We start from the raw sequence: 27,474 nt of genomic DNA on the forward strand, positions 1-27,474 counted from the left end.
ACAGCCCTCTGAGAGAATAAATTCCTCCCCATCTCCATCTTAAATGGGAGAGCCCGTATTAGAACATAGAGCAAAATACAGCAAAGCAGGAGGCCAGCCAGCCCATCGTGTCCGCGCCAACCGAATAAGCTATCCACCCAAACTAATCCCACCTTCCAGCACCTGGTCCATAGCCCCACAGGTTACAGCACCTTAGGTACATGCCCAGATATCGTTTTAAAAAATTGAGGGTCACTGTCTTCACCACTGATCCTGGTAGTGAATTCCAGACACCCACCACCCTCTGGGTGAAAAAGTGTTTCCTCATGTCCCCTCTAATCCTTCTACTAATCACCTTAAATCTGTGTTCCCTGGTAACAGACCTCCCCACTAGGGGAAACAGGTCCTTTCTTTCTACTCTATCTAGACCCCTCATAATTTTGTACACCTTAATCAAAACACCCCTGAGCCTCCTCAATTCCAGGGAAAACAACTCCAACCTATCCAATCTTTCCTCATAGCCACAACCCTCAAGCCCTGGCAACATTCTTGTAAATCTCCTCTGCACTATCTCCAGAACAATTATGTCCTTTCCGTAATGTGGTGACCAGAACTGCAAGCAATACTCCAGCTGCAGCCTAACCAGCACTCTATACAGCTCCAGAATCACATCCCTGCTTTTGTACTCCACACCTCGGCCAATAAAGGAAAGCAATCCATGCTTTCTTCACCACTCGATCTACCTGTTCTGCCACATTCAGGGACATGTGGACATACACGCCAAGGTCTCTCATCTCTTCTACACCTCTCAACATCCTCCCATTTATTGTATATTCCCTTGCTTTATTTGCCCTCCCCAAATGCATCATCTCACACTTCTCAGGATTGAATTCCATTTGCCACTTTTCTGCCCACTCAACAAAACCATTGATATCATTCTGGAGTCCATGGCTCTCCTCCTCACTATTAACTACATGGCCAATTTTTGTGTTATCAGCAAATTTCCCAATCACACCTCCCACATTTAAGTCCAGATCATTAATCTATACACAAATAGCAAGATACCCAACACTGAACCGTGTGGAACACCACTGGAAACCTCCTTCCATTCACAAAAACATCGACTACAACGCCTTTGTTTCCTGTCATTGAGCCAATTCTGGATCCAACCTGCCACCTTCCCCTGCATCCCATGGGCTTTCATTTTGCTGACCAGTCTGCCATGTGGGACCTTGTCAAATGCTTCACTAAAAGCCATGTAAACCACATCCACTGCACGACCCTCATCAATCCTCCATGTTACTTCTTCAAATAGCTCAATCAAGTTAGCAAGACATGACCTTCTCTTAATAAATCCATGCTGACCATCTATGATTAATCAGTGCCTTTCTAAGTGACAGTTTATCCTGTCCCTCAGAATAGATTTTAACAATTGACCCACCACTGAGGTCAGACTGACTGGCCTATAATTACCTGGCTTATCTCTCGCACCCTTCTTAAACAAAGGTACAATGTTCGCAGACCTCCAATCATCTGGTACCTCGCCTGTATTCTGAAACTGTGCCCCCTAGTTCTAGATTCTCCACGGGGAGAAACATCCTCTCAGTATCTCCCTTGTCAAGCCCCTCAAAATCTTTTATGTTTCAATGAGATCACCTCTCATTCTTCTAAACTCCAATGAGTACAGGCCCAGTCTGCTCAACCTTTCCTCATAAGCCAACTACCTCCTCCCAGGAATCAAACTCATAAACTTTCTCTGAACTGCCTCCAATGCAAGTGTAATGAGTTCTTTATGTTGTCTGATGTAACGTAAATGAGATGCATGGAGTTCAGTTATGCTGAAGATCTCTAACAGGTTTATGGCAGCTAAACTATTATATACAGTAGAGAAAACTATTCACAGAACCTTACTCTGGGTGTTATAGTTGCAGAGTGACTCTGGATTCAAGTCACATGACTATGTCCTGGTACATAGCCATCAGTATACTAAGGTCTTAAAGGGACATCACTCTTAAAGGCAATCATACAACATTCCCTTTCTCTCCAAAGATGAGTCTCGTATGCTAAAAGTAAAAACACATAATATTAGATAACATCAAAATTATTTATGCATGGATGGAGATTATGAACTTTACACATGCAGAGGCTTAAGAATTCATATATCATTTCGGTAGGTTGACAACTCTGCCAGATCTTGTTATGGTATAACCTTCTGGGGATGTGGATTTCACCCTTGGCTGTCCTGGGTTTGCAGACGTGTTGTCAAAGCATTGGCTGCCGTTCTGTTGATCTGTCACACCCCCACCATCGGAGCATGTTCCCTCGAGTCCGCCATGTGCAATTGGAGTACTGCACATCTCTGTCAGTTGGCTTTGGTTCCTTCTCATCACCGCTCCACTAGATGTTGTAATCTTGTAGAACCTAGGCTCACTGCATACTTTGGATACCTCTGCAGGTATATGCATGCACGTGTTCTCATTGTGGGGTGTATGACCCTGACCTTTTGTCCTACATGTAGCTGAGGTAGTTCTGCCTCTGCATGTCAGTCATGCACCATTTTCATTCTCCCCTGTTTTTCGGGCAGTGTCTCCTACGTCTCGGAGAATTTGGACAGATGATGGCTTAGCAGAGTTGTCTGCATTTGTCTGCCAAACATTATCTCTGTTGGTAAACCCATAATCATAGGTGTAGCTCTGAGGTGGAGCATGGCAACACAAAATTCTTGTTTTGTTGTCCTACACTTTAGGATAAGTGCTTTGACTATGTGAACCATTCGCTCAGAGAGACCATTAGATCTCATGTGATGAGGACATCACATGGTTTACGCCCCACTTGGGACATATATCCCTGAAATATTTGCCCGCACACTGTCGCCCCTTGTCAGAAACAATTTCTTCATGTTTGCTGAACAGACTGAATATGGCACTCAATGTGTCTGCGACGACTGCGCTTGAAGTGTCTTTTACTTGTCTGACAATTGGAAATTTGGAGAAATAGTCAGTGACTAAGATAAACACATGTCCATTAACAGAAAATCGATCCGTGGTGATTTTGGACCAAGGGACTGACGGAATCTCGTGCGGGTGTAAAGATTCTTTACGTTGTTGGGCTGGTGGCTCTGGCATGCCTCGCACATCCTCACTAACCTTTCGATGTCATCATTGATCCCTGGCCAATAAACAGTGTCTTGTGCCAGTCGTCTTGTTCGCTCTTTGTCCATATGGCCTTGGTGAAGTTGTGACAAGATGTCCTGTTGGAGAGCTTTGGGCACAATCACTTGTTTTCCTTGAAGGTGACACCTCTCGAGATACCGAGTGCATCTCTATAAGGCCAGAAACATCTGAGGTTTTCTGGCACCTCTTTCACCATGTCGGGCCAACCTTCTATGTTGACTCTCCACAGGGCCTGCAGCGGTGGGTCATTGACTGTTTCTGATTGTAGTTGGTCACATTTGTGCTGACCAAAATGCAATAAATCGATTGAGCACATTTTCCACCTCGATGTCCATGCTGCCTACTTGTAGATCCAGTGGAACTTTTTTACTCTTGCTCGGGTTTGGCAAACTGCTCAGCATATCCGAGGTGACCATTTTGGTATCCGGTTTATAGCAGATGCCAAAGTCGTACCCCTGTACTTTCACTAAGAGCCGCTGTAGTTGAGGCGGCGGTCTTGTCAATGGTTTACTCCGAATCATCTCCAGTGGATCGTGGTCGGTTTCCACCATGAACTGCTTACTGAACAGGTAGGTGTGGAACCTTGTGATCCCAAACACCAGAGCAAGTGTTTCACGCTCTATGTTTGAGTAATTGGATTATACTGAGGATAAACATTTCAGCCCGAATGCAATTGGTTTGCCATCCTATAGGATGCACGCTCCTAGCCCTTTCTGTGAGGTGTTGACTTCCAGGATTGTCTTCTTCCTCAGATCATGGTAGTGCAGGGTATAGGTTTCTGCTAACAATGCTTGTTTAAGAGAATTAAACTTGAGAGACTTATGGTCATCCTGCCATACAAATGGTACATCTTTCTTTAGGCGCGCTTTGTCAGAAAAATTTGGAATGTATGCTGCCAAGACGTTGCAAAATCCAAGACGTCTCTGGAGGTCTTTCCTGTCTTTTGGGGTAAGCATATACCTTACATCTTTGATTTTGCCTGGGTCAGGATGGATTCCACAATCAGAATAGATGGAGCCAAAATAAATTGATCTGACTTACATTCACTTGGCACTTCTTGATGTTAAAAATGAGCCCTTCTCGATGAGCTGCCATCAGTGAATGAGATTCTGATCATGTTCTTCTTTGGTTTTGCCCATTACCACAATGCCATTGGCAATACATGTGCAGCTAGGCATGTTTTCTATAATTCTTTCCTTATGTTGCTGAAACAGATCTTGACTGACAAATAACCTGAAGGGTAGTCTCTGGAAGCAATATCTTCCAAATGGTGTTCTGAAGGTGGCGACTTCTTAAGATTCCTTAGCTGAGTGTACCGACCAATATCCATGTTTAGCATCGAACGTGGAGAAGAATTTGGCTCCGGTGAACTTGAGATTCAATTCTTCTAATATCAGAATCTTGTAGGGGCATCTCTTTAGGGAGAGGTTTAGATGCCGCAGATCTAGATACACCCTGATTGTTCCATCCTTCTTCAGTATGCATGTAATTGAACTGCACCAGTCTGTGTGATGATGCACACAATGGATGATGCCCTTGTGTTCCAGGACACCTAACCCACACTTAAGCTTTTCTTGTAAGTGCATGTTGCACTTTCTGGGAGGGTCGAGTAATAGAATTGCATCCTCTCCGAGGTGCAATACAGCATAGCCTTTAATATTTCCTATGGCATCGAACCTGTCCAGGTAAGTTTGTTGTAGGTCGTGGACTGACTCAGTGCATGGTCGCTTCTGCTGGAATGGGTGCCTTGGTAGCCTCGTGGATGGTCATGATATTACCTTTCTTACAGGCTGGTATTCCGGCCACTGCTGGTCTGCTCGTGTCTACCAGGTAGAATATTTGTGGTTTCCATGCCAATGTGCCATAGCTGCATTGCATTGTGCCAGTGCAAGGAATGGGTGACCCATTTTGCGGATAACTTTGCAGTTGTCAGTTGTCTCATTGATTTCCAATGACCCCAGTACATATCCTTCACGATTCTGACTAGTAGGATAGTTGCACTAGCGCGAGTGTAAATCTTAGCCCTGAGTGTATGTTTGACAGCTTTCTTTGGGCACATGATGTCAATAGTAGTAAAAGCTTCATCAACATGATGTGTCAGGCTCACAATGTGAAGCGCCTGTTCATCTTCTGGCTGAAAATTGCATCTCTCTGGGTCTTGTCTCAGGTCTGTTTTGCTGTGGACTTCATGTATTGGCTTGCGTTTTTGCAGGTCTCTGGCACTTTCCTTGCTGCTGTTGCTGTACCTATTGTCCATTTGTCTGTATTCTGCTGTGACTTCTGGCCATATCTTTGGAACAAGACTTCTTACCAAGGTGGGCCCAGTGTCCTTTTGCAACGCATACCTTGCACAGGTCTTGAAATGCAGGATAACTTCGTAGTGAATGGGACAGACCACAGTTACCACACAACTTGCTTGCTTTTTTCGACCTGGTTACGGTGGTGATACTGTTGGCTGCATCTAGTGCTTGTGAATGCTGTTGTCCAGTTACAATGGCTTCATACTTCCTGCCATCTTCCAGCAGCGCATTAATACTGTGACCTTTCCTTTTCCCCAAGAGGTCTTTCTGAAATGTTTCAATGGGTGTTGATACAATCACCCACCCCATTAGTCGCTCTGACATCTAATTTTCTGGGAAATCACATTTGTTGCCCTTACTATGACATCAACTGATGATCTGGTCTATTGATATCTGTGACTGTTACCTGTATGACATTAAATCCAGACAGCAAATTCTAAAATTCACTCGTAATCAGAGCTGATCTTCTAGCACTTTTCATATCTTTGTGGGATCTTTCTGGCCCTTTTCAGTTAAGTCAGAAGTATTGCTTATGTGTCACCCTCATTTCCAACTGCTATTATTATTTTTAGGGCCTGTTTCTCTAGTTCTACAATTACTTGTAGATGGCTTTCCAGTTCATGCTGGGAAATTTGGTATCCATCTTGCTTTAAAATTTTCTTTTATTTTTGTTCTATGACTCTTCACTGTTTCCCCTTTAAGAAACTCTGTTATTTCATCCAGCTACTTTGATTGAATGAAGGTGTTTGAAAATGCTCTGTGTTTATCTTGCTTCCAGCACTTAAGCCTGTTTTGTTTACCCAGCTGTTCAATATGCAGTTTGATTGTTTGTTTCTGAGAGTTTGTTTTTGCAGCACTTAGGTTGGTCTGTTTACACAGCTGTTCACTGGCTGGTAGAGTTTGTTTATGTTCTTCATGCTCAACTAGTTTTATGAGTTTTTTTACTGTGGCTTTGTGAATGAAAGTTCTTATTCACGCTCAAGTGGTTGAATTTTTTTAAAATTTGACTGCATGGAAGAAGGATCTGCAGTGATCGGGTTTTCCCACACTTTTTCTAATGGATGCGTCCTGTAATGGTGCCGACCTTGAACAGTGTGGGAAGGGAGCTGGGTCTTCCCTGTTTTTTCACACGGAGCTTTTAAAAAAAAAGATCTTTTGAAGGACTTCAAAGCTTTTTTAAAAAAAAAGAAGCATTCTTCTCCCATCAGCACAACAACGCACCCAATTTACTTGCAACCTCTCGTTCTGTGCTTTGTCTTCTACAACTTGATAAGTTATTTTTTTTCCACCGTTTGGGACAGTAATTTTTTTGAACTTTTTCTCTAATGGCTGTAGGAAGGTTGTTTTCAAACTTGTTTTATCTGTGGTCATCAATGTAGACTTTTTCTCTCACCACAACTGTCACCATATCTTCTTCTTTGGCCTCCTTGTCTCGAGAGACAATGGGTAAGCACCTGGAGGTGGTCAGTGGTTTGTGAAGCAGCGCCTGGAGTGGCTTTAAAGGCCAATTCTAGTGTGACAGACTCTTCCACAGTTGCTGCAGATAGCTCTCCCTTTGCACTTCTGTCTTTTTTCCTGCTAACAGCTAAGTCTCTTCAACTCGTCACTCTTTAGCCCCGCCTTTATGGCTGCCCGCCAGCCCTGGCGATCGCGGGAAACTGACTCCCACGACTTGTGATCAATGTCACAGGACTTCATGTCGTGTTTGCAGACGTCTTTAAAGCGGAGACATGGACAGCCGGTGGGTCTGATACCAGTGACGAGCTCGCTGTACAATGTGTCCTTGGGGATTCTGCCATCTTCCATGTGGCTCACATGGCCAAGCCATCTCGAATGCCACTGGCTCAGTAGGGTTGTTCCTGTGCTGTAATTATCTTTGTTCTTTGTTCTTTGTTCTTTGTTCTTTATGTTGTCTGATGCAACATAAATGAAATGCGTGGAGTACAGTTCTGCTGATGATCTCAAACAGGTTTAATACAGTTAAACTATTGGGCTAGATTTTATGTTGGGTGGACAGTCCCCTCCACTGGCCGAAAAATTGGTGGCAGTCCCTTCTCCGCTGGGCCTGGGGATCCAGACCAGATTTTACAGTCACCAGGTCCTTAATTGGTCTTGGGCGGGACTTCCACCTCATTGAGGCAGGAAGTCCCACCTAATGGAGCTGCCGGTCAATCAGTAGGCCAGCAGCTCTTAGTCCCAGCAGCATCACCAGGAGCGCTGGCCACTACTGGAACTATACCCAGCTTCAGGACAAAGATGATGGTTGGCTTTGGAAAAGAGGTAAGTTTTTGGGGCCTCGACAGGGACAATTGGTTGGGCCCCAGTGAAGCAAGGAGGGTCGGTTAGGGGGACAGGGGTCATGGTGTGTGTTGGGAGTGGTTGGAGCTTCGGAGGTGGCCCTCCGTGGGGCACAGGGTGCCCGGACAGGGCACCCTCCCAGCCTACCAGAAGGCTGCCTAGTTTTATCAGGCAGGTTTTCTGAGGCCTCAGCCGCCCGCCAGCCAAACGTAAAATTCCCCTGGCGGTGGGTGGAGGCCCTGAAGTGGCATTTAATTGGCCGCTTAAGTGCCTTGATTGGCCTGGGGTGGGCGGGCAATTTCTCGTCACTGCCCCACATAAATTGGCAGCGCAGGCGGGAGCAAGTTGGGAAGGGCTCCGCCGGCCTCCCACTCCATTTTACACCCCCACCCCTCCCCCGCCACCATCCCGCTCTTTTGGGGGGGGGCGTAAAATTCCAGCCATTATTTACAGTCGAGAGCTAACCATTTCCAGTAAGGTGTTACAGATGGTACTGGCTTCGAGACACATGACTATATCCTGGTACTTAGCTCATTAGCATACTAAGATCTTGAAGGGTCATTGCTCTTAAAGGCAATCACTCAACAGCAAGTATGTCCCTCCTTAAATAAGGAGAGCAAAACTGTACGCAGTACTCTAGGTCCAGTCTCACCAATACCCCATACAATTGTAGCAAGACTTTCTTACTTTTATTCTCCATCCTCTTTTTACACTCCATCCCCTTCAGAATAATGGTCAGGCCACTCAGAATAAAAGGCAGGCCATTTAAGACTGAGATGTGGAGGAATTTCTTTGCTCAGAGGGGTGGTGAATCTTTGGCATTCCCTACCCCAGAGGGTTGTGGAAGCTCAATCATTGAGCAACTACAAGACATAAATTGATAGATTTCTGGATACTAATGACATCAAGGGATATGGGGATAATGGAGAAAAATTGGTGTAGAGGTAGATGACCAGCCACAATCTGTTGAAAAGGTGGAGCAGTCACAGTGGGCAGAATGGCCTATTTCTGCTCTTATTTCCTATGTTCTATGTTCCCTTGAAATAAAGGTCAACATTCCATTTGCCTTCCTAATTACATGCTGTATCTGCACACTATCTTTTTGTGATTCATGTGCAAGGACACCTAGATCCCTCTTTACTGCAGCATTCTGTAGTCTCTCCACATTTAAATAATATTCTGCCTTTTTATTCTTCCGATGTAAGTGGATAACCTCACATTTTCCCACATTATACTCTATCTGCCATACTTTTTCCCACACATGTAACCTATCTGTATCCCTTTGCAGACTCTTTGTGTCCTCCCCAGAACTTCCTTTCCTGCCCATCTTTGTATTGTTAACAAATTTGGCTACAACACACCTGGTCCCTTCATAGAAGTCATTAATATAGATTATACATACTTGGGGCCCCAGCAGTGATCCCCATGTTATCCCAGTAGTTACAGTGTGCCAATCGGAAATTGAACTATTTATCCAGACACTGTCTCCTGTTAGTTAGCCAATCCTCTGTCCATGTTAATATATTACCCGCAACAACATGAATTCTTATAGTAAACTTGTACATGACAGCTTATCAAATGCCTTTTGGAAATTCAAAGACAATGGGCTGAATTTACTCACCCTCCAGCATCGGAGCTCATGGCGGAGGGGCCTGAGGCCAGCCTCGATGGCCGACACCAAGAAGGTTCTGCTGCATTTTACCGGCGGCAGCAAGGCCACGGTGCAGCCATCCATCCCACCCCGTTTGGGAACAGAGGCGAGACACTGGTGTGGAGGGGGGAGGAGTGTAATTTTCAGGTCGGAAGAGGGGCGGGAGCAGAGAAAATTGATTCCATTGGCTGAAGGGGTTTGGGAAGGGGTTGAAGGGCAAAGATCTTTAAGTTTGGGGGTGAAAGGTTGGGAGTGGCAAATCATTGATTTCGGGGCGGGAAGATAAATGAAACCTTTCTATATCATTGGGGTGGAAGAGGGGCCTTGTTTGTTTTTTATTGTGACCTTTCACATTTTCTCTTTAAAAATACAAATTTCTTCTAAGGGCTTAAAGCTTTTAAAAATGGCACCGGCGCCTGCGTGGTGGCACCGGAAGCTGTTGCTGGGAATGGAGCGCCCGCCCCCTCTACGTCATCGGGGGCAGCTGCTCCGCGCCCCCCCCCCCCCCCATTTAAATGAGCCCCCGCGCGAAATATCGTGGGAGCTCAGCAGCGGCCACTTCGTGCGGGTGGACTGCCAACTTCAAAGTGTGCTGCCGCGATTTCCCTAGGATGCCATGAGGTCCAGGGGACTTGTCAGTCTTTACGTCTGTTAGTTTTCCTAGTAATTGTTCTCTAGTAATATTAACTGTTTCAAGTTCCTCCCTCCTTTTTGCCCCATGATTTTTTTACTATTTTTCGAATGCTTTTAGTGTCATCTACAGACAGATACAAAACACCTTTTCAAAGTCTCTGCCATTTCCTTGTTTCCCATTATTAATTCCCCAGTCTCTTCCTCTAAGGGAACAACAGTTACTTTAGTTACCCTCTTCTATTTTGTATATTTGCAGAAGCTTTTACTATCATTCTAAAATATTTTTTGCTAGTTTACTCTCATATTCTTAATTCTCCCTATTTATTGTAGTTATCCTTTGCTGGTTTCTAAAATCTTCCCAATCTTCTGGCCTACCACTAAACTTCACAGCATTGTAAACCTTTTCATTCAATTTGATACCATCCTTAACTTCCTTAGTTAGCCATGGATGGTTCAGCCTTCTTGTAGAGTCTTTCTCAATGGAATATATCTTTGTTGAGAGTTATGAAATATCTCCTTAAATATCTGCCACTGCTTATCTAATGTCTGATCTTTTAATGTATTTTCCCAGTCTACTTCAGCCAACTCTGTCTTCAGATATTTCTAATTGCTTTAATTTAAGTTTAAGGCATGATTTTCAGACCCAAGATTCTCACCCTCAAACTGAACATGAAAATCTCTCATGCAATGATCAGTCTTCCCTGGAGTATCCTTTACTATGTGTTCATTAATTAATCCTGTCTCGTTACATATTATTAGGTCCAAAATAGCTTATTCACTGGTTGGTTCCACAACATATTGCTCTAAGAAACTGTCCTGAATACACTCTGTGATTTCATCCTCAAGGCTACATTTGCCAATTTTATTTGTTGAAAGTATATGAAGATTAAAATCGCCCATGATTATTGCAGGACTTTTCTTACAAGCCCCAATTATTTCTTGATTTATACTCTGTCCTACAATGTGGCTACTGTTAGGGGTCTATAAACTACTCCCACCAGTGACTTCCATTCCCTTGCTATATCTTATCTCCGCCCAAACTGATTCTACATCATGATCTTCCAAGACAAGATAATTTCTCACCACTGTAATGATCTCGTCCTCTATTAACAGAGTTATCCCACCTCCTGTTCCTCTCTTCCTATTGTTTTAAAATGTCAAATACACTTGAATATTCAGTTCCCATTTACTTCAAATGGTGCCATCAATTTATCTATCTTGTTATGAATGCTGCATGCATTCAGATAAAAAGTCTTTAATTCTGTCTTTTTCTATTTTTACCTATTTTCTGGCGCACTCTTATGTTTGTACACTCCATCCCTCCTGTCACACTTTTTTATCATTAGCTGTATCACTACCCTGCACTATTGCCATGTCCTTTCTCTTTGATGTTCTAAATTTCCCCTCACCTGAACCCTCCCCCCACTCACTATTTAGTTTAAAATCCTCACTATAGCCCTAGTTATTCAATTCACCAGGACACTGGACCAGTGCGGTTTGAGAGAAGCCCATCCAAATAGAACAGCTCTCTATTTCGCCAGTATTCATTCCAGTGCCCGGTGAATTGAAATCCATTTCTCCCACACTAACCTTTGATCCATGCATTCAACTCTCTGATCTCATTTCTTATTTACCCTATGCCAATTGGCTTAGGTTGTAATCCACAGATTGTTACCTATGTGGTTCTGTTTTTTTTTTAAATTTAGCCCCTAATTGCTCATACTCACTTAGCAGAACCTCTTTCTTAGTCCTACCTATGTCATTGGTACCTACGTACACCACAACAACTGGATCCTTCCTCTCCCACTCCATGTTTTTCTCCAGCCTCATGGAGATGTCCTTAACACTTCACAGGGCAGACAACACAGCCTTCGGGACTCACATTCTTGTCTACAGAGAACAGCATCTATCCCCCTAACTATACTGTCCGCTACTACAACTACATTCCTTTTCACTCCTCCAACTTGAATGACCCCCAGTACCATGGGGCTGTGGTCAGTTTGCTCATCCTCTCTGCAGTCCCTGCTCTCGATACATTACATTCCCCAGAGTGTTAATTTAGGATGTTCTACATTAAAGATTTCTAACCAAATTAGTTAATTTTGTAGCTTTCTACCTCCCACAGGACTAACATCATTTCCCTCCCAGGTGTCCCTGATATCTGGCCTGAACCAGCAACTTTTATTTGTTCACCTCGTCTTTTCTGAACATTGTAAACCCCTGAATGTTATTTTGATTTCCATGTTCTGAATTCACCTGTGTTTCTGATATTCTGATCACATCAGAGCTCCTGAACGCTACAACATTCTTTAGTTCTGACAATCCAGCACTCCCTCCGTGTTTCACTGAAGTGTCTGCCTCGATAATGGGCTGAATTTTACCAGCCCCTCGAGGCCATGGGTCACAGTGGCGGGCCTTGTAAAATTCTGCGGGGAGAGGCCCACCTTGATCCCTGACGTGGAGGAGGGCCCACCACATATTACCGGCGGCAGGGGGAACCTGAGTGTGCCCCCGCCCCCACCACCAAGTGGCAGCGCCTTCATCTATATATTCAAATCAACCTAAGTTATATGTAAATGCACTTACCTGCTGGCGGCGGCCATCCCCCGCCGATTTTACGTCCGCCGTTTATACCTCGTGTGCCTTTGGAACTCCATTTTGAGGTCCGAGGCGAGAACCTGGTGGGGATGTGGGAGGAATAACATTTTCCTGGTGGGAGGGTTGGGGGAAGAGCGAAAACACTTTTAATTGGCAGTGGGGATGGTGGGAATGGGTTGAAGAGCAAATGTTAGAAGGTTGCGGGGGAAAGTTGGGTTGAGAATAAAGTGAGATTTGTTCATATCGGACAGTGAAAAGACCATGGAGGAGGGGCGCGGTGGTGGGTTGGTGAAGGGCCTCCATCACCTAAGTATTTATTTAATAAAGATTTATTATAATACACCTTGAAAAATTTTAATTTATGTTAAGGGTGTAAAGCCCTTTAAAAATGGCACCAGTGTCTGCATGGCAATGGGGGCGGCCGTTACGCCCCCTCTATTTAAATCAGCCCCCATGCGTAATATCGAGATCAAAGAGCACTGCTGAGGAGTGCTGCTCACGAATAAAATCCAGCCCAATGTGTTTAAATCCTGGGTTTACAAGCCACGGATTTCTGATCAGAGGTGAGAGTGTTTTCAACTGAGAAAATCCGACACTGAGTCAGAAACTTAACAAAATGTCATCCCTACACAGGAGAAGGTTTCAAACACTATCCTGCTGATTTTAAATGAACACACTGTAAATTTGATTCTCAGGTTGTTCACAAATCTGTTTAACCAGGCTCTGTATTTAGTAACAGCAGATGGGGAAGGGTCAGTCAGTCCCGCACCATCACTGCACAATATTAAACTAGCGGAAAACAACAGGATCAACACACTAGGTCCATCTTTATTACTTCATCCTGTGAAACTTATCACCTTTGAGAGTTATTATCAGACCTACATGTGGAAACAGCTTAAACTATAGAAGGACAACTTACCTGTGTTACAAATACAAGGCCAAGGAAATAAAATAACAAGCAAACAGCAGTTGTTAGATAAAGGCGCCTCGATTGTCGAGAATTAGGGAACTGGTCCAGGAGGGTTGTTATAATTTCTTCTGATGAAAGAAAATGTTAAATGAGATCAGTAACTAAATCATAATTTACAAAGTCCTGGAGAAACCCACCACTGGAGAGACTAAAACCCTGCAGACCAGAGGAGCAGGCAAGGACAGATTCCACTAACCATGGGTGATATTTTTTGCTCTCCCCTGTGATGAGTTTGGAGGTGGGGAGAGCATTAATTGGGTGGGATGGTGGTGGGTATTCTCTCCGCAACCTTCCCGCCTCCATCCTGATAAAGTCTCTGACGGGAAATGCCATGGACAGCCTTCCTGTCCCAATGCCAGTTGAGGTTCTTAAGGGGAAAGTAATGCCTAATTAAGGACCTCTTCCCTCCGCTGATGGTATTAATCCAGTGGCAGACAGGCCTGTCGCTGTGTGGGGAACACGACATGCAAACCCGTGTGGTCTCCCGGGTGGGTGTTGGGGGGGTTCCTCGGTCTAAGGCACTCAGTGTCTGATCGAGGGACACAGCATCAGAAAGGAACGGGCCTGCTGAGAGCCAACCCACTGCCCTTGCTGCCAACCCCCCTACTACCCCCACCCCTCAAAACCCCTCCTGCCATCATTTAACTCTGGCCTGGGTCGCTCCACGATTCTGGGCCTCCAGTGGGTGTCATTCCGACAGCAGCCACCCTGATGGCGCTGCTGAGCAAAAGAGCTTCCGGCCCCTGATTGGCTGGCAGCTTTCAGTAGGTGAGACTTCCTCCCACAGCCTCCTGATTCCGGGGAGGGCCCGACAGTGTCCTATTAATTGCCTGATTGTTTAGTAATTTGGCGGGCCTTCCCAGAAGGAGGCAGAGTTGATCTCTCTTTGGCTCTCCAGCCAGTGACTGAGACTGTCATCACCTCCATAAAACTCCCGCCCCACTCCCGACACTCTGAAACATGCATTTTACCCAATCCCGTTCCTATTACTCTGGCATGTGGGAAGCGTTTAGGATAAATTGTATAATTCTTATCCCCAGACACCTAAGGGGCATTTTTAACATTAAAACGTGGGTGGGTTTGGATCAGGTTGTAGGGGGTGGGGTTAAAGTCCCAGAAATCTGTTTCCCTTTCAAAATGCACCTCCAAGCCACCCATTTCCGGCTTTAACTGAGGCTGGAAGGTGGGCGGGCAGCAAACCCACTCCAAGGAGGCGAGTTGGCACTTTAAATATGATAATGAGACTGTGAGCCTCAATGTCATTCTACTTTAGGAATCTAACTGCTGTAGACCAGATTTTCCTGAGTCTCGGTAAACATAGCAGTTAAACCCAGGAGGGGACTTGGCAGATCCAGTAGGTGAAAACCTTTACACCTACATGCTGGCTCCGGGTCCCTTCCTGAGGAGCCTCCACAGTCGGGCACCCCACCAACAACTTTAACTGGTCCTGGGACCTTCATCAACCGACTCTCCTCCCGACTGGAGGCGCAGCCTATTAATCAGGCTGGTATATGGGCAGGAAACTAATTGACAGCATCCCGGAAACACTGTGGAGTTAAAATTGCAGGTTCCCCATGACTTTCTGACTAGCCTACTCCCTGACAGTCAGGTAAGTAAAAATTCCCTCCTTCGTGTCATAATATCTGTGCACAAGCAAATGTGAGGGGGTGGAGTTTTAGAAAAAGAACAAAGAAAGAAAATATAACCTGAACAATGTGATTCAAAATTTCTGCAATAAATATCAAACAGAAATTGTATTGTGAAATGTTCCCGATGTTGGGGTGACATTTCCCTGAATGTTACTTTAATGCATCTGATAAGTCAAACAGATTGATACTTCATTAAGACAATGAACAGAGAACGGCCACGAAGAAATATTATGCATTTGTCCACTAACATCACCAACAGTAATTTCTCACTCGATATTATAATAGTTTAGATAACTTTCTTTTTAAGAAAGTGGGAAGAGATTGGTGAAAAGATGTAATGTCATTCTTACCTGAAGCTACAAACTGAGTGTCGAGTCCCAGTGAGACCAGCATGAAGAAAAATAAAATGGACCACAAAGGTGCCCATGGCAACTGTGCAAGAGCCTCTGGGTAAGCAATGAAAGCCAAACTGAAACCTAAACAGTAGATATAATTGAAATGGTGCAATTAATGGTGTTTAAAGGAAACAAACTGTCCATGAATTTATCTGGAATCCAGATTATCAATATTTGTCAAAATTTGCTAAAATGGATCATTGCATGAACATTACAATGGTGCAAGAATATGTATTTACAATATAAATCACTGACTCCATATTCCATATTTATTATATTTAAAAGGAATAGCAAATTGTGAGTTCTGAGTGATGTTTACATGCAAGGTAAAAATCTCCAGATCCGTTCAGTTAGACTGGGATTTAATAACAGAGTGTAATGGGGGAGAATGGGAATGGGAGGGAAACACCTGCGCAGAGAATTTACTTGTCTGATACATGCTGCAGTACCAACCAGGGCCCAGGACATTTGAACAGCCAGGCTGGATACATGGATTGTGTTTTGATGTAATATTTCTGGTCATCATGCTAATCACTTATACAGCAACATCTACAGATATAACTGGCATTATACAGAATGTTTACATGGATCACACTTTTCATATCAAAACTTTATAAAAACAAAATGTACTGTTAGTAATTTACAATTTGAGTACATAATACAGTGCCAGTAATTGATATTATCAATAAATAAAAACTACCTCTGATTTACTTAGAAATCCTCAATGATGGAGAAATTTTCTTAGCTTTGCTAATTATTACATAACTTTGTAGAAGCAGAAAAGCAGGACACAGCTTGTAGCTAATCTAACCACAACCAACAGTCATAAATTGTAGACAGAGCAGCTAACCACAATCAGACATTACGGCCAGATATGGTGTCTGGAGTGAGCATTGAATTAAGGAACTAGCTTGTTATTGTTGAAACTGATGTTTCGCTGACCTCGGACCCTGCATGCCGCACCGTTACGTAGGCAGTCTTGTGGGTGCTTATCTAATTGTGAAACTGTTAGCTCTGCCTCTTTTATACTATATAAATCCACAGCGATCTGTAGCTCTTGGGGAGTAGCGCTGGACCGCATTTAGGTAAGGTGTGCTCCCCCATGATATCATGCAATAAAGGGTTTGATTCTCAATGTCTGAGTCCGGAGAATTTGTTCAACAATTGGGCACAATCTGGATTTTCTCCAACAGTTTGGCGTAGTCGGCAGGATCCCTGAGTTCACAGGATCCAAAAGAACCTAGTGAAAAAAAACTAATCGACAGGATCAGGGGTAAGTCAACTTTTCTGCGACCCCGATATCCCAATCACCCAGCCTGAGCCGGAATTAAGAGGACAATTGGGTCCCATGTGAAGGCCAGGAATTAAATGGGCGAAGGGAACAAAGGGGTCAAGGAAGAATTGGCTGAAACCTGATCAGAAAAGGTCTAAAATTGAGTAAGTTAAGCTCACACATGGGAAGTGAGTAATTCTGCGAAGGGAAGTTGAAAAGTAGATAAGTGGAAAATCCAGTAAATTTAGGAATCTGGCATAGTCGGCTGGGCCGAATACCTGATCCCATTGAGTATACGAAGTTAACTCTCACACTTGGGAAGTGAGTAAAATACGGTGACAAGATATAGGACAGAGATGACTGGGGCTGTAACTAAATTACCAAATTGACCCAACAGGCACGTTTTCGGGGCTCCTGAGTACACCCGCTGATCTGGCCCTAGAGAAAGATGCGGGTGACAAGAGTTGGAGAACGAAAATACCGTTGACCTGAAGAGACAGGGATGAGCCGGTTAGCTGACCTTGAGAATTTAACATTAACTGCGCCTGTTCGTCTCCTTGTGTGTGGTTTTGTCTTTTGTTTGTGTTAATGTTGTTTACTCCATAGAAATTAACTCGTAAATTAGAAGGTTTTGAGAAAGTAGAAGTAAGAGTGGACTCAACGGCTTCCAAGAAGGAAGGGTCGCCCCCGGGGACGAGTAATCCATGTCCTCTGGAAAAAGGTGACCCACGTCCGTTTGCCCCCTCGAAGGAGACGCAGAAGTGTCACGGTAAATATGTGTTTTAAAGATAGGTATGTTTTAAAGTAAAAACAAGTTATGGTGTCTTTGATTCGACTGTGAGAATGTCGGAAGCTTCCGCGAATGAATTGAATATCTGGGATGTACAGTTTGTGTTCTGTAAAACTGACTGTCGTTAACTCTTTGTTGTCTGGCTTTAATGTTGAAAATTGAAGTCTATTAAGTTGTTTGGAATTGAATGAGTGTGAAAAGTGACTGTTGAGTGTGTTCATTTCGATTTAAGATTGTGCACCCAGGAATGGGATATAAAATTGAATTATATTTTAAGTTAAAGTTTTATTTTTAGTTGGTTTTGCAACTGTGAAAAGGCAATGAACAATGGGATTTCTGAGGGATAAGCTTCAGCCTTGAAGGTCTGAAGATGTCTGGCAGAAATCTAATTTGGGGTTTGGAACATTGTTTTAATTGGAAACTCTGCTATTGTTTTATTTTACAGTCTAAATTTGAAGACATGTTTTACTGACTGTTATATTGTTTTAAGGGAAAGAAAGGATAGAAAAGGAGATATAGGAAAGATTCTGTCTGTTTAAAAAGCTGGTGTTAAGTCTTTTGTTGTAAGAATGTTAAATAACTTTTTCTTTAGTTTTTGGTTTTATTACAGTCATTTGAAAAGGCGCCTGAAGAAAGAGCAAGAAAATGATGTAATTTACCTATATTTTAAAATAAGCACGTGCTATTCTGTTCTGTGTGTAGTTAATAAGTATTATAAGTTAATAAGTCTGAATTGAATTAATACTGTTAAGGTTAATTGACCTGTTTAAGTTGAAGAACTGGAAATGTCATTTGCAACCACAATGAACTTTCAAGTTTATTATGTTATGTTTTGGAGGAGTCTTAAGTTCCGGACGTGGGACTCACTCATATAACATCAGCAGTTTTGATTTTTTAAAAATATTATTGCAGTGAATTGGAATTGGAATCATCTTTGTTATAAAATTCCTTGGATTAGGAACCTCTTACAAGAGATATAAAAAGTTTGGAAACAATTGGAGTTTAATCTAAAATGCTGTCTTTCCTGATGGAGATGCTTTCCTTTGAAGTTGAAAATGTTACACATGATTTTGTTGTTTTTAAACCCTAAGGATACCAAAAGGATTGAAAAGGTTTAAAATAGATAGTTCTTTTCGATCAGAAAAGAAAGGTTTCTTAAAGTGACGTAGCTGAGAATGTTTTGCTCCGTGCCCTTGGAGACAAACAAAGAACTTAACCCGCTGCAGCTTTTTGCATTGCTGAGAGTCAAATTTATACATATTGGACATTGTTAAATTTTACATTTCTAAGTTGACAGATAGCATTGGACAAATTAAACCATTGGGCTCAGGGGCAGAGCCACAATGGATTCTTTTTGAGCAGGTGACGGCAGGTTCCAAGGCCACATGAGAACTGATGCCACAACAAGAGATCCAGCAGCTTAGAGAATTTAAAACTTAATTGCAGACATCAAATATCATAGCATCTTTATCAATGAGACAAAATGCTTGAGAAGAAAAGATAGTTGCAAGCATTTCTGTCCTTAACGTACAAAAAGTACAACCAAGTCTGGGCATAAGAAATTGGAATCAATAAACAAAATTTCATTGATATGAGTGGTTACTTAAAGCACTAAAAGGGAAATTTATTTGATATTTAAGAGGACAATCAAAGTTTTAGAAAATAACAAATCAGTGGTTTACTGTGTTGGACATTAGCAATGGGTTCTGGTCTATATAGTTGGCACAAGAGTGTCAAAATAAATTTGCATTTACGTTCAAGGGACAACAGTACATCTGGACGTGTCTCTCCCAGGGATTTTATAATAATCCATCGATATTCCACCTTCCTTCAGAAGGTTAGAGTGAAAGTTAAGCTGAAAATGGCACCGATAATGAAGGAAAAGGTTTCTTATTTGGGAATAATAATAACACAGGGAAAGCATGAGACAGAGCAAAAGTGAGTGCAGACAATCCTCGAACTCCCCCTAGCGCAAGATATTAAAGCTCTAAGATAAAAAAAAAGGACAGTTCCTATTTCTGGTTATGAGATTAAACAGACAAGAAGCACCAACCCCCACGGTTAACCCCACATTCTAATTACTGACGAGTAAGGTTACAACCCAACAGCCACAAGTCACTGGTCTCCCTTGCCCGGTCTTGACTACAGGACTAGAAAATAGACTTGTGATAATAAAACCTAATAAAATTGTATATGATAATGTAAAGCTTGAGTTGGTACCGGTAATATTGATTTTCTCAGATATCCAGCTACCTGACTGGTGCCCTGAGAAGACCTGAGAGTTGTACAAGGTATTACTGTAACAATTGTTGAGACAGGAATTTGTTAATGAGAAAATAATAAAGGGAAAGAGCCATAAACGCAGTTTAGTGAATGACACAGCCACAGTCCTTAATACGGGAATTTCAATTGTCAATACTATAGATTTGGAAAATGTGGACCAGAAGCTTAGAACTCTCAGTCAGCTAGTAAAGGATATTTTTTTAAAAAAGGAACAAAAGGCACAGAAGTGGTGTAGCTAAAGTAGGACAGGATCTGTCAAAAACGGTGACAGGACTGGTGAGAGTACGGGAAGGTCATGCTCATACTATTAATGATATCATAGAAAAGGTAAAGGAGGTCCATGACATTTCAAATAATGAAAGTGTTTGTAGTACATATGGTCCGTGGATGTTAGAACAAACGAAGGAAAATTGGAGGCAAATTGATGCAGGACAGGTACCAGTTTGGATCAATTACACCCAGTTGGAGGACTTAGCTAGTCACACAAATGATAAAATTATCAGGTGCCAACTCAGAAAACTTAAGGTATGGAAAGGTCAGGAATGTGTAAATACAGGATCTATGAGTATTGGAGTAGTGTTGGGAATACCTGTAATTCTGAGAGATAAGTTAGGGATACAATTACATGAAGTAGAAAATATAGGAGTGATAAGGGGAAAAGATTACATAAAATACAATGATATTTTACCATATGTTGTGGAAATTGGAAAAGAGGTAATTGGAACAACATTGTCCATTGTCTGAGTGTAGTCTGGAAAACCAGGTGATCATATGTCCTCGTCCTATATATAAAACGGCAGAATCAAAATGTGGATTTAATACCACTGTAAATTGCACCATGGAAACTAGGAAAGCATTGTCAGGACTAACCCATGTGGCCTATATGGGAAAGGGGAGATATTGCTTCACCACCACAGCGAAGGAGTACCAGTATGGACATAAACGGACTTGTCCGGTGAGCAACAGTACATTTTGGTTCAACCCACAAATACCAACCCGAGTAGGGAAAATGGAGTTGGTAGAGATACATGAGCAAAAGACAGAAACGATAACTGTGACAGAAAGTATTAAGGAGGATTTGACAAATTACCTCCGGGACTATGAATAAACTATTCAGCCATTGCTCACACGCTTGGGTAAAGAGAGACAGCAGCTGGAAGCCATTGCAAGCTGGAACAACAGTCGAAGATGCTGCAAGATGAGATTGACAAGATAAATGATTCTACCTGGCAGGAGGACTTATGGAACTGGGGGTCAGACGTGCAGATACACCCCTGGTTTAGAATTATCTCCCATGTCCTGATAGTGGTTTTGGGTATCATGGTGTTAGATGTGACATACTTAATTTGGCAACTTAAGAAATTAATTAGGCAATGCAAGAGGATGTATGAACACAGGTTGGACAGCAACCCGAAAAGCAATTAGTGTTTGAACTTGCTCTGTAAAAGGAGGGACAATTAGTTATGCCATAAAAGGGTAATTGGATAACCTTCTCATATGTACTTAAAGTGAGCAAATGAATGATCAATGTACTTTATGAAATTGTATTATGTTTATACAATCGATGATGTAACAGTGATGTTTAAATGAATTTTTAATTGTACAAGTGTACCACCTTTTATGTTGTAAGCAAGTATTTGAAGCCCCTGCAAAACTTATGCCTTTACAAAATTCCCGCTGCCCCCTTGTGATATAAGCAGGCGACGTATTGAGTGCGACCCCTCCGGGTGTTGAAGGCTGTTTCTAGACAAATAGAGACCATTAAAGGCACCTAGGTGGGATCAAGGGAAGGATTCTTAAAAGGGTTGTAGAAGAGTCAAGAGGGGACTGTGAGAACGGAATTTTACAATTTTAAGAACAGAATATTATGGGGACATTTAAGCTGAGATTAATCAATCATGTATTGCTAGCTTGGCCTTGCGGCTGGTACAGCGCAATGGCAGGAAAGATATTATGCTGCAATGACTACTTTAAATACCTCTCCCCTCCACATACGATGATATTGTGTTATCATGGTATGATAAAAGGAGGGATTGTTGGAGAAAATTTCTTAGCTTTGCTAATTATTACATAACTTTGTAGAAGCAGAAAAGCAGGACACAGCTTGTAGCTAATCTAACCACAACCAACGGTCATAAATTGTAGACAGAGCAGCTAACCACAATCAGACATTACGGCCAGATATGGTGTCTGGAGTGAGCACTGAATTAAGGAACTAGCTTGTTATTGTTGAAACTGATGTTTCGCTGACCTCGGACCCTGCATGGTGCACCGTTACGTAGGCAGTCTTGTGGGCGTTTATCTAATTGTGAAACTGTTAGCTCTGCCTCTTTTATACTATATAAATCCACGGCGATCTGTAGCTCTTGGGGACCGCATTTAGGTAAGGTGTGCTCCCCCATGATATCATGCAATAAAGGATTTGATTCTCAACGTCTGAGTCCGGAGAATTTGTTCAACAATTGGGCACAATCTGGATTTTCTCCAACACTCAAAGTGGTTCATATGAATTCATTCAACATTTTCATTCGTAAAATGTAAAACATGGGTGCTATATAATGTACTTATAATGTAAATAACTGACCCTCTATTGTGTTTTATAATGTTAATTTATTTCTTTGTGACTTGCTGTTCTGTGATTATTTGAAAAGCTCATATTTAACAGCAAAGGTTGAACAAACAAATCTGTCAATCTGCAGATATTCCAGCTCATTATTCAACTCCAATCCCTGTCCAGTATAAACCAAACACCATTTCATTGTGTGATACTTCACAGGCTGAATATCACTTCTCACCAGAATTACTGCTGTGGATTCAAGTATTCATTATTGTGTCTGAAAATTGGAACTTTGTAATTTCATATCTAACAGATGATTGATTTCAGAGAGATGGTTAAGGTTGTGTGACCCTGGTTGATTTACTTTATCAGTTCTGGTTTACCTGATTGTGCAACTTCTGAAACAGGCTTGTCTTGTACATGAGCCATGTGACCAAGGATGGAGAAGATGGCAAATCCAGCAAACACACTCGTAGCACAATTAACAACACAGACAATGATGGTATCTGTGTAACAGTTGTTGTGGAATTTGTTGTAGGATGACAGTGTTATTAAACTGCCCCAACCCACTGCAAGAGAATAGAAAATTTGTGTTGCAGCATCTTTCCAGACCTGGTAAATAGAAAGTAGAATTAGTCAGCAGTGGGAGAATTTACAAAAACTGGTTCAACAGATAAAACTACATTAACCATGAGATCGATGGGGCCAGTGTGGTTAGTTCATGGTGAATTGACTGAATGAAACTCCTCTGGTCAACAGTATCTCCCTTATACAGTAGGACCATCATTTTCCCTCTCTGTCTACTGCTTACTGCCAAAATCCCTCCAGGATGTTTGATATTTTCTCCCACCAGCCATGTTTTCTGGTCACTCAATTCTTTCCTTGCAGCATTTACATTGTTACCCAGTGGCCTTGATTCTTTTATTGAAAGCAGCAATGAAGAAAAGTTTTCCAACAACAATAAAGGCTCATTTCTAAATAGTAGCATCATCCCACCAAATTAAAAAATCAGATCTCAATATCAAATAAATAACTTGTCATAGCTTTTAGTATCCACTGTAAAGCCACAATGTAATCTCATACATAGAGGTTGATTTTGATTTTGGAAATGGAGGGTAAATACTTTCAATGGAAATTAAAATCAGAATGCTGTCAGAGTAATGGCGAGACTAATAGTATCACCATTATTTATGCACAAAGGCCACAGAAAATTCGGATTAAATGCAGAAATCCAAAAGTTGCTCTCGGATATGCACCACTCTGCTGTTAGATTCACCAAAATGGCATCTCTCAGTTTGCTTCATCATTTACATACATTGAGTGGCGTGAAGTTCCTGTACTTGCACTATAGATACAAACTAAACTTGCCACAGAAATTAATTTCAAATCATTTCAAATCTAAATAGCCTTTTAACGAAGTGCTCCATGTTAATTACTGTCAGTTAATCTCTCTGGCTCTTAAAATGAGCTATTATATTTGAGGAGTCAGGGCGTAATTGTTGTTGGAGATTGAGAAAAAGGTTAAATTAATTATTGTTTTACATTTTTCTTTCTCTCTTTATTTCTCTTTCTGTATCTGATTTGACATTGAATTCACCCACTCTAATTTACACTTCCTTCTCTGCCTCAGTCCTTGTGCTGGTCATTTCACAATACTACAATTTGATTGGTTAAGGAGTTACTCAGTTGCTTTCCATGTTCACTCAGATCCCAGATGCAGATGATGTTGTGCCGTTTCCATCTCCCACTTCCAGCTATTTGAGGCACCAAATATCATTGTCATTAAACGGGTAAGGACAAATCTAATGATGAGTGGGCACTTTTCATTACCCTGTGACAACCAATTTTAGGACAATATTTATCCCATAGATTGATGAGGCCTTTCACCTGAAAATCTTATTGCTGAATCTGTTCCAAGGTTTTAATATGCTTTGTTCAATGGTAATTTTCTTTCATCCACCAACTGGAGATCTGAATTTATTTTTTGTGAGACATTTTTAAAAGACCAGCTAAAAGGATGATTTTGCTGGCAGCTTAAGTTGGCAGCCTAATTTGCAACATTGTATCCGACATTGCAATACTTGTGAGGAAGAGACAAAATGGCTGCTCAGCCCCTGCAAACACCAAGACCCAGGAAGCTTAAAGGAACTGCCTTTTCTCTCAGCAAGCACAGAAATACTGCTAGCTGCTTTATTTGAATGACTGAGTGACTGTCATGTGACAAGCTCCTCCCATCTGTAATTTTAAGATGGTGTTTTCTCTGCGGCAGAGGAGAAGCAACTGGCCTCTGATGTGAGCAAACCCTAAGTGGGGGTCCCTCTCTCTTTCTCTCTCTTCCAGCTTGAAAGCTTTCAAATCCTGCTTGTTGACTGACGATCTCTGCAGACTCTGTCTAAAATCAGAAACCCCGTTGCAGGAAATCATCTGCATCGCTATCTCCAAGAGACTCACAGAGCCAGTCATCTACCTCTTCAAAATGAAAGCCTCAGGACCACTGAATTCATCTAGAAGCCAGCCAGTTTTGAGAAGTCTGACTAGCTTCCAATGTAGAATTCAATTCCTTTATAGGGTCCCTCTCGGGTAACACCTTGGATCAGGAGTATGGTGACTCCATGTTGAGGTGCCCTCAAAGGGCAAGTAATTTTTTTTACTGTGTCGGTTCCAGAAGGCAGGTCCCGGCAATCAGAGGAGTGAATTAGAATTAGAATTAGAATATTACAGCGCAGTACAGGCCCTTCGGCCCTCGATGTTGCGCCGATCATCTGACCTACACTATTCCATTTTCATCCATATGTCTATCCAATGACCACTTAAATGCCCTTAAAGTTGGCGAGTCTACTACTGTTGCAGGCAGGGCGTTCCACGCCCCTACTACTCTCTGCGTAAAGAAACTACCTCTGACATCTGTCCTATATCTTTCACCCCTCAACTTAAAGCTATGTCCCCTCGTGTTTGCCATCCTCATCCGAGGAAAAAGACTCTCACTATCCACCCTATCTAACCCTCTGATTATCTTGTATGTCTCTATTAAGTCACCTCTCCTCCTCCTTCTCTCTAACGAAAACAACCCCAAGTCCCTCAGCCTTTCCTCGTAAGACCTTCCTTCCATACCAGGCAACATCCTAGTAAATCTCCTCTGCACCCTTTCCAAAGCTTCGACATCCTTCCTATAATGCGGTGACCAGAACTGCACGCAATACTCCAGGTGCGGCCTCACCAGAGTTTTGTACAGCTGCATCATGACCCCGTGGCTCTGAAACTCGATCCCCCTACTAATAAAGGCTAACACACCATATGCCTTCTTAACAGCCCTATTAACCTGGGTAGCAACTTTCAGGGATTTATGTACCTGGATACCAAGATCTCTCTGCTCATCTACACTACCAAGAATCTTCCCATTAGCCCAGTACTCTGCATTGCTGTTACTCCTTCCAAAGTGAATCACCTCACACTTCTCCGCATTAAACTCCATTTGCCATCTCTCAGCCCAGCTCTGCAGCCTATCTATGTCCCTCTGTACCCTACAACACCCTTCGACACTATCCACAACTCCACCGACCTTCGTGTCATCCGCAAATTTACTAACCCACCCTTCTACACCCTCATCCAGGTCGTTTATAAAAATGACAAACAGCAGTGGCCCCAAAACAGAACCTTGCGGTACACCACTAGTAACTAAACTCCAGGATGAACATTTGCCATCAACCACCACCCTCTGTCTTCTTTCAGCTAGCCAATTTCTGATCCAAAGCTCTAAATCACCTTCAACCCCATACTTCCGTATTTTCTGCAATAGCCTACCGTGGGGAACCTTATCAAACGCCTTACTGAAATCCATATACACCACATCCACGGCTTTACCCTCATCCACCTGTTTGGTCACCTTCTCGAAAAACTCAATAAGGTTTGTGAGGCACGACCTACCTTTCACAAAACCGTGCTGACTATCGCAAATGAACTTATTCTTTTCAAGATGATTATAAATCCTGTCTCTTATAACCTTTTCCAACATTTTACCCACAACCAAAGTAAGGCTCACAGGTCTATAATTACCAGGGCTGTCTCTACTCCCCTTCTTGAACAAGGGGACAACATTTGCTATCCTCCAGTCCTCCGGCACTACTCCTGTCGACAATGACGATTTAAAGATCAACAACAACGGCTCTGCAATCTCCTCCCTGGCTTCCCAGAGAATCCTAGGATAAATCCCATCTGGCCCAGGGGACTTATCTATTTTCACTCTTTCCAAAATTGCTAACACCTCCTCCTTGTGAATCTCAATCCCATCTAGCCTAGTAGTCTGTATCTCAGTATTCTCCTTGACAACATTTTCTTTCTCTACTGTAAATACTGACGAAAAATATTCATTTAACGCTTCCCCTATCTCCTCTGATTCCGCACACAATTTTCCACTACTATCCTTGATTGGCCCTGTTCTAACTCTTATCATTCGTTTATTCCTGATATACCTATAGAAAGCCTTAGGGTTTTCTTTGATCCTATCCGCCAATGACTTCTCGTGTCCTCTCCTTGCTCTTCTTAGCCCTCCCTTTAGATCCTTCCTGGCTAGCTTGTAACTCTCAAGCGCCCTAACTGAGCCTTCACGTCTCATCCTAACATAAGCCGCCCTCTTCCTCTTGACAAGCGCTTCAACTTCTTGAGTAAACCACGGCTCCCTCGCTCGACAACTTCCTCCCTGCCTGACAGGTACATACTTATCAAGGACACGCATTAGCTGCTCCTTGAATAAGCTCCACATTTCGTTTGTGCCCATCCCCTGCAGTTTCCTTCCCCATCCTACACATCCTAAATCTTGCCTAATCGCGTCATAATTTCCTTTCCCCCAGCTATAATTCTTGCCCTGCGGTATATACCTGTCCCTGCCCATCGCTAAGGTAAACCTAACCGAATTGTGATCACTATCG

General features: G+C 42.6%; 1 protein-coding gene across 3 annotated transcripts in view; it reads right to left on the bottom strand.

Annotated features, from left to right (window-relative positions):
- Positions 1 to 27,474, bottom strand: part of LOC137377781 (sodium- and chloride-dependent neutral and basic amino acid transporter B(0+)-like) — a 392,958-nt gene that overhangs the window by 42,858 nt on the left and 322,626 nt on the right. For all 3 annotated transcript variants that reach the window (XM_068047832.1, XM_068047830.1, XM_068047831.1), the window contains 3 exons: positions 22,933 to 23,161; positions 15,602 to 15,727; positions 13,552 to 13,670 (listed from right to left, as the gene is read on the bottom strand). In XM_068047832.1, coding sequence (XP_067903933.1) covers positions 13,552 to 13,670; positions 15,602 to 15,727; positions 22,933 to 23,161 — 474 coding nt within the window. The remainder of the gene's footprint in view (positions 1 to 13,551; positions 13,671 to 15,601; positions 15,728 to 22,932; positions 23,162 to 27,474) is intronic.

Source organism: Heterodontus francisci, chromosome 15, assembly GCF_036365525.1.
Source record: "Heterodontus francisci isolate sHetFra1 chromosome 15, sHetFra1.hap1, whole genome shotgun sequence".
Taxonomy (NCBI): domain Eukaryota; kingdom Metazoa; phylum Chordata; class Chondrichthyes; order Heterodontiformes; family Heterodontidae; genus Heterodontus; species Heterodontus francisci.